This window comes from Asparagus officinalis, chromosome 8 (genome assembly GCF_001876935.1).
Source record: "Asparagus officinalis chromosome 8, Aspof.V1, whole genome shotgun sequence".
In the NCBI taxonomy this organism is placed as follows: Eukaryota; Viridiplantae; Streptophyta; class Magnoliopsida; order Asparagales; family Asparagaceae; genus Asparagus; species Asparagus officinalis.
This window is the reverse complement of record NC_033801.1, coordinates 18210548-18218328: the sequence shown is the minus strand read 5'-3', so window position 1 is coordinate 18218328 and position 7781 is coordinate 18210548. Positions and strand designations below refer to the sequence as shown.

The 7781-nt window shown below is 36.7% G+C and overlaps 2 protein-coding genes across 3 annotated transcripts; both read left to right on the top strand.

Annotated features, from left to right (window-relative positions):
* LOC109820438 (5'-adenylylsulfate reductase-like 5) lies at nucleotides 1–5133 on the top strand. Of its 2 annotated transcripts, none has more exons than XM_020386579.1 (4): nucleotides 1–368; nucleotides 3000–3187; nucleotides 3290–3414; nucleotides 4355–5133. In XM_020386579.1, the coding sequence occupies exons 1-4, from the start codon at nucleotides 204–206 to the stop codon at nucleotides 4765–4767; spliced, it is 891 nt and encodes a 296-aa protein (XP_020242168.1). In that variant the 5' UTR covers nucleotides 1–203; the 3' UTR covers nucleotides 4768–5133. The 2 variants fall into 2 exon arrangements, with proteins under 2 accessions (XP_020242168.1, XP_020242169.1); XM_020386580.1 differs by having other exon boundaries at nucleotides 3–368; nucleotides 3000–3181.
* Nucleotides 6133–7337, top strand: LOC109820099. Its single transcript, XM_020386169.1, has 2 exons — nucleotides 6133–6841; nucleotides 7205–7337. Exons 1-2 carry the CDS (start codon nucleotides 6335–6337, stop codon nucleotides 7241–7243), a joined length of 546 nt encoding a protein of 181 aa, XP_020241758.1. The 5' UTR covers nucleotides 6133–6334; the 3' UTR covers nucleotides 7244–7337.

Below are 7781 nucleotides of genomic sequence, written 5' to 3'. Positions count from 1 at the left end.
TTAGAAAAGCGGAGAGCCCTTTTATTTGCATTTTGAAAACCATAAAATAAAAAAGTAAGAAAAAGAAGAGAGAGAGAGAGAGAATCTCTCCAAAAAAATTAGCAGGAAGAGAGAGAGAGAGAGAAATCGCAAGAGAGGCCAAAAGATTTCCTGCAGTTTCCCCTTCTCTCCTCCCCCTTCTTCTTGGAATTTTGAACTTGTGGATGGATTTTTTTCTTCGTTTTCTCTCGATTTTATTTATCGTTTTCTTATCTGTTGACGGATCGGTCGCTGATTCGTCTCGTTGCCCTCGTTCTGGTGTCGATTCCTTCGTCCATGGCGTCCAATCGCAGTGCCCTATTTGGATCGAGCGGTGTTCGCCTGAGCAGGTAACTTTCCCCAATTTTCTGTTTTTTTTTTAATGAGGAAAGGGGCTTATGGCATTTTATAATAAAAGGTTGAATCTTTTGTGCATTTAGGTGGATTGGGGCGTAATTCTTGGGATAGATTGGATTTTTTGGGAGTTAGGGATTTGAGTTTAAGGTTCCGTTGATTTCGAGAAAAATTTGCCCCTTTTCTTTGCAATATGATTAACAGTTCTATTGCAATTGTTGGAGAGGCGCACAGTAACTGGTGAAAATTTAGACACTTTTGATGATGCACCGTGCTTTTGCCCCAAGCTTTTTGTCGTTTTGATTAGCTTGTTTACCGTTGAAGACCAACTTGTTTATCATTGAAATTATGATTGCGTGCCTTGATTTTCCCCCCCCTCAATTAAATCCATGCATATGAGCTTTAATTTTCGCATGCATGCTATGTTTGACGTTTCCGCGTGAATTGCTTTACTTCATTTGAGGGTTAAGTATGAACCTTTTAAGTTAATAGAAAGTACCCTTTTAGAATCCGGAGTTATGATTGGTTCTGCTATATCATAGAGCTTCGCGTTTTGACTTATTACTTGCAAAGTTATCATACTGAAATTGAAGCCTTAACAATAGCTATATACCGTCGCCTGCTATCTTTTATCGAACATCATTGGCTGTTAGCTATAGGTGGAAAAATCTTCAGGAGATTAGGAGAAGTTGGAGACGGGAAAGGCTTGCTGCATATTCATTTTCTCATGTTTTCAACTGTTAGCCTATTTTCTCTCACCATGTTCTGTGCAGTGTAAGAGCTGCTGCAGTTAGTAGAGAATTCAGGATGCTGATCTCGTTTAATATGTTTTTAAAGATTTCTTCGAATTATTTAAAATAAGTATTGGTTCTTCGCCTGAATATGGTACCCCATTTTTCTTCTACCTGGACTATTTCTTTAATCTTGTCAGCTCTTACCCTGAATCTGTCTTCGCTTCTACGCTTGAGGATGGAATTCTATCTCTATCCATGAAAAACCTCTTTGAGCATTTAGCTTTGGAAAACGATAAGCATTTAGCTCTGGAATTCCATCTCTATAAGAGTTGTACTACTCTTATACTGCTAGACACAAATAAGCAGGGTTTGTCGTAATTCATAATGTTCTCCTTGAAATTTTCTGGAAAAGGCCCCTATGTGTAGAAGTACAAGAGTAGTATAACTACTGGGCACTCTTATCACTACTATTTAGCTTTACCTTAGCACTTAATCAGTTTCTATAGACTGGTTAAACCTATTCTCAGGATTAATTTCCTATGTGAAAGCCTATTCTCAAGGTTAATTTCCAACATGAAAGCATTACTTAGTTGAAGTGACTGGTTTAAGATGATGCTGGTATTGATGATTTGATAAGTAAGATTTGTACGAGAACCTTACTACAGCATAGCATATGCAGCTACAGCGATGACTAGATATTTTAGTTTGAAAGCAGTGTGTAAAGGTTTTAGATATGAGCAAAATGTGTGCATGGAATAGTTGCTCTGATTATCTTGTTCTCAAGAACTACCCAAATGGGTAATCATGGTGTTGTATGAGCTATTGGGGAACTTTATGACAAGAGTTGTATATTAAAGGTCAGTTCAGGTTTATTGTTTTTGTATGCATTTGCATAAACATGTTTTAGTTCTGGCATGTTTTAGTGCATATGAAATAAGCTTTTGTTAAGTTAGAATCTCAAAGGCTGTAACATGTAATTTCAAATCCATAGACCATCATCATTTGGCTTATATAAATGACTATAATACGTTAAACTATAAAAATGGATATAAGATTAAAGTCTAATAACAGTCTAATTACTTAAATTTGGCAGACATGTATGATATCTATAGTCTTATTGAAGAGAGCACAAGTCCACAACATAAGTGCCATATCTGGTGGAAACATCATAAAACAAAGGGTTTAAAATGTGAAGTATGCACTTCAGGTTAACCAGACAATCTATTGGAAGAGGGAAGGGGAAGTGAAAATGATAGTAGAATGAGTAGCGAGGGGAGGGGGGTAGGTATATTATCTATAGCAAAAAGATGCTGTTATATATTGAGGATTCTACTTGGTGAGATGATCTTCAAGGTTTCAAGAAGAAAGTTAACAGTGAAATTTTTTTGTACGACTTCCTCTTCTCCTCTTTTGCTTAAGTTGCCACTCAGGTGCTTCTTCTGTGACGTGATTACTCTGTCACTAAAACCCTGTCTTTTTACTAATAGTTTATCTCTTTCTTCAGAATGGTTTACCATATTCTTGTATCAATTTTGAACCAGAAGTAACCATCTTTTGGGTTTTATCCGTATTGGGTAGGATTGGTTAGAAATAGTTAGAAACTCAAAATAAGGTTTTGGTCATTTTAGCTTCATTTTACATTGGTGGCTTTCACATTTCTGCCGCCATTTTCAAATTCCTGGATTTCAAAAATTTTGTCTTCACATGTGTATGTGCGTGCATATGCTTATTGCTTTTTCTTCCCTTTTATTCAACATGGGATGGAGTTGCTTTGGTGTGGGTATTGGTATGTGTTGTAGTGCATGCTATTTTTTTTGGAAATCTTCCTATATGGTAAGTTTGCTACTTGAGCATTGCTATGACAAATCTGAGATTTCTGTTTCTTTTTGTTAGGTGAACGGAGATAGACTTGACAGAGAGTTGGGGCATGCTCAGGGAAATGCTTACTATTCAATTTTATTTCATGCATCTTGGTGTCCGTTTTCAAGGGAAATTCAACCAACATTTGATGCTCTCAGCTCCATGTTCCCACAAATAAGGCACCTGACTATTGAAGAATCTTCTGCCATGCCGAGGTACAGGCACGATGAGTAAAAACCCCTTGCATTTGTTGTTGTATGATACATTCCTTTTATCCGTTTGGATTTGGATTGAAAGTGACACAAGTATGAAATTGTCCGCAGTGTTTTCTCAAGGTATGGCATCCATAGCTTTCCGTCTATATTGATAGCCAACAGGACAGCAAAAATGCAGTATCATGGACCAAAAAATCTCAATTCACTGGTGGAATTCTACAAAGCAACGACAGGTTTGTTTTTACTTTAGGCTTTTTGCATGTTAAGATATAGGCTGACGTACTTCATTTTAAAGGATTAAGTGCATGATTTTGTAACTTAAGATCCGCCAATTTCATTTGTTGTTTGTGGTTTCTGTGCATGATAATATATTTCTAGCATTTAGAAACTCGCACCAATAAGCTTAGTGATTTCATAGTTAAACCTATAAGGTTATTGGTTTCAATTAATATATGAAAAAGCTGTAAAGAAATTAGTACTAGCACATACATAAATTTATAAATATATAACTTTGCATTGCAATATATTTTGTTAATCTATATCTTCAGTTTTTTATGTACTTTGTTCACAGCAGTCTTCGTTCCTCCTTTGATTGGAAGAGCTTGCGGGCCTTCTGCAATCCAAATAAATAAATAAGCTATTTTGGTATGAATAATTATAATATGTGCCATTGCAGGCCTTTCAAAGCTCAAATATTGGTTTCCTTCCATCTTTGAATTCCACATAGTGGAACTTCTTTATTTTTTCACAGATCGGTCCTTTCTTTGAAGTTCAAATATTTTTTCATTCTATCATTTAAATCCACAGGGTGAAAGCCCTTTATTTTCCCACCGATTGATGCATTCACCCATCATAAAGATCTCCAAAAAGTTGCTAATGTAAGATTTTGTTAAGAATATCATGGTTCAGAAATAATAGATATCCTTTTGCTTGTAGCAGTATCTTTTACTTTCAAGACTATTCTCGATGCATTGCCAGCTACTAAATCGAGGAGGCAATCCATTGTATGAAGTGTGTATAATTTATATCTGCGGTTTCAGATTTCGAACAGTGTCAAGTTAAAATCCTACTTTTTAACCCTAACAAGAAACTTTGCTTTCTGTGAATAGACTTATAGCTCCCTCTCTTCTATGCAACTTCAAGCCATTTATTTATTTATTTATTTTCATACAGGTTTCGACCCTGTTGCTTATCTTTCTGTTGAGGAACCCCCTAGCTCAGAAAGCAGGATGCCTTTCAATCTACGGGATCATTCTCTTAGGGAAATCATAGTGTCAGAACGCTATCTGGCATTTTCTTTAGCTTTTATCTGCTTGAAGGCATTCCTTAGCTTCTTCCCTGTGATCATCTCTCGCATCAAAGCTTTCTTCTTCGTATATGCATTACATACGAACTTGGGGATCTTTGGCGAGTGGAATCAGCTATTGGAACGAGTTCTCCATGTAATCGATCTAAAGAAGCTTTGGAGCAAGCTCAGGCTATGCAATAAAACGAACTTCCAGAAAGGTGCTAAGAATGCTCGAGTCTGGGCTTCATCACTGGCTTCTGTCTCATTGGGTGAGTCCTCTTCTTCAAGGGACCTGTAACGACTTTTGGGGCTGAGATTCTGGTGAGAGGAGAGAGAGAGTTGCTTGAGGTAATGGAGAGTTTTGACGCACCTCTACAAGTAGAGCCTGCCATCTTCTCGTGTTATGTATGTATGGTTCTCATGGGAACTGATTCTTCTCATTTTGGCTTGGGCACATGTGAGCTAAAACCATCATGGTTGTAAATTTTTGTGCACTTGACATTTCTGTATATTAAAAGTGGTTAGTTTGCAATTGGGGATTGTCTAATGTTCAACGTTTACTACTTCTTAACAGTGTTGTTGTGACTTACTGATTTTGTTATGGATTGCAGTTAAATTGTAAGATAATGTCAATATGTTATTTTACTTGGTTGGAGAGAGTAAATTGAATTTGCATTCTTTAAAGTGATGGCTCTACATTTATTAACTGCAATGAAATTATTGAAATCTCTTATATATCTTCTGTTCTGTTTTTAGGTACTGCAGATTGTTGCAGGCTGAATTTTTCAAGTTGCACTTTTCTTCCGTGTAGGAGATCATTACATTAGCAATAGTTCCATCTTCTATGTTGCATTTCTGAGATATTAATTACTCGGTTAATAGGAATTTCTTGCTTAGTACCTCGCATGCGAGAGAATTTGATTGATTTTCTTTGGCAAGCTTGTCGTTTTGTTCAGATGTGTTACTTACATATCTTAATCAGTTTAGTTAAAATAAAGTGTGTTATCTACGATGACTCAAAACTTTCCAAACTTTGCTCTTTTATCGATGCGATTATCTAATTATTAGGACTGCCTATGAAAAATGACTCAGATGAAAACTTCACAAATATAGTTAACCTTGGCGTCAAATTTCTTGCCAGCTTAAACTTATTTCTGGAGGTCAATGTAGTTGGCTGATCACTGGTGGTTTAGAGTGCTGCTTCCTCACAACGTCCTTTTGTTTTTCCATGAAGAAAAAGGCTCTTATGTCACATAGTTGAAAATTAAGCTTTTCCTAGACGCATGTATTTCTCTTGACAGCTCAACTGAGGAGAAAGAACAGAGAAGTCCCCCAAACTGCTGAAATTATTTGAGACTGGAAGCTTGTAAGATTATTAAAATTTGATGCACAATAGAGTTGTGGGTGAGCTCTTTTCTGTCTAGAAATTGGAGATTCTTTAAAGTTGCCACGATCGATGATTGCAACAGTTCAAGAAACTATGTTCATATTAATAATTAGTTTTTCTGTATTTGCTAAGATCAGCAATATGGTTTTGTCAATGTGAAGCGTTCATCTGTGTGCTAGTATATGGCGCTCATAATTCAAGAAAAGGTTCAAATAATTCGGCAAAAAGGCTAAAGAGGACAAAACCTTTAGCTTTTCATTTATATTGATCATTGCTGCCTCATTTGTAATAAGGCACCCTGATTAGCTTTATATTTCCCTGGAAATATCTCATGAGCTGAACTTACCTGCTCATATAATGATAATCTGCTTTCTTTGATCAAACATCAATAATTCTAGCCTGAACCAGAAATATATATGTACATCCCTTCCACTCTCTGCAGTTCTAAAAAAAAAAAGACTTTGCTTCATTATTAGAGATGGGGTTTGAAGATTGGGAGTATCTCTCTGATAACAATCTCTTCGACTCTCAAGCAACTCAGGAGGATTCAAGTCTTGTTCATGAACACGATCAACATCAAGCTGCAAATGTAGCCCAAATAGACGAGAATCAAAGCGACGAGCTGTTGAAAGAGATAAGAGAGATCACGGAAGATGGTGATGCAGTGCCTCAAATTCAGTTAAAGACTAAAGAAGTCGAGCTCGAGGAAAATAAGATGTTTGAGGAGGAGAAATCGGAACTCGAGTTCTCAGAAAGTACAGAGTTTCAGGGAGAAGAAATGGAGGAAGTGGAGGGGGTTGAGGGTGTGGAGAGTAATGGAAATGATTGTGTGAAGGGATATAATCAAAATGCTCTGAAGTGGCCGAGAATTGGAGTACTGAGCTCTGTAGGAGTAGTTGCTGCCTCCTTAACTATGCTCATATTGGGTGGATGCAAGACAAATCAGAGGAGGGAGCCTCTGGCACAAATCCATGATGGTGATAAGGTAAAAAATGTCTGTTCATCAATTTTTCTGCAAGCTCTTAGTGCGTTACAGTTTTGACTAATTTTTTATCTTGTTGCATGAAACTATATCTGCCTTCAAAACATCAAAAGTTTGTATCAATCGACTATGAAATGCACGATCCAATTCAGTTTGTTCCATTCGAGTATGTTCATATTTTTTTTAGAGAAGACCGTAGACTGTGATTCGTCGACCGTATCGAATATGTTCATATAAGAAAGTCTGAGAGGCTAAAGAAACAGATTCTAAATGTACATATTTGCAGTTCAGAGACTATTGGTTTCCTCCATTTGTTTGTAGGGATTATTTTTATAAAACTTTGTAACGTGAATGGCTTTATTGTAGGGGACGAGAGGGATTCCAGCAACAGCAGTCAATATATAATCCGGTGGTCAATATCAAGGGTCGTACAATTGTGAAGCTTCAAGGGACTGGGGAAGCTCAATTAGCTGCAGATGAGAATTCTATGTTGTGATGGTAACAAACAATTTATGAGTAAAATAAGGCCGAGTCTTCGAGATTTTTTTTGGGTTTGTTAGGATGTTGATTTCTATTGTTGTTGGCCAGCTCATTATCAATGATGCTTAACAGGACAGGTAGGAAAATGAAGGGGAAAAGACTTGAGAGAAATAATTAGACATAAGACTACGCAGAGCAATGAGCTGTTGGAGTTGGGGTTGATCTTTGAAAATCAACCTTGGCATCAAACTCGTCGCTGGTTCTTATTTCTGACCAGGAAACTTTTCAAGGACATGACTTCTACAACTTCCTGATCAAAAAAAAGAAAAGGGAAAGAGCACTGGGTTCAAATGTTTCTTAAGGTTCAAGTTAAAAAGTTTACAAAAAATTTATGAATATCATGATGACGATAGTTTGGCAACTCTATCATCGCTGGTTATAACTTATAACTCAACAAAACATG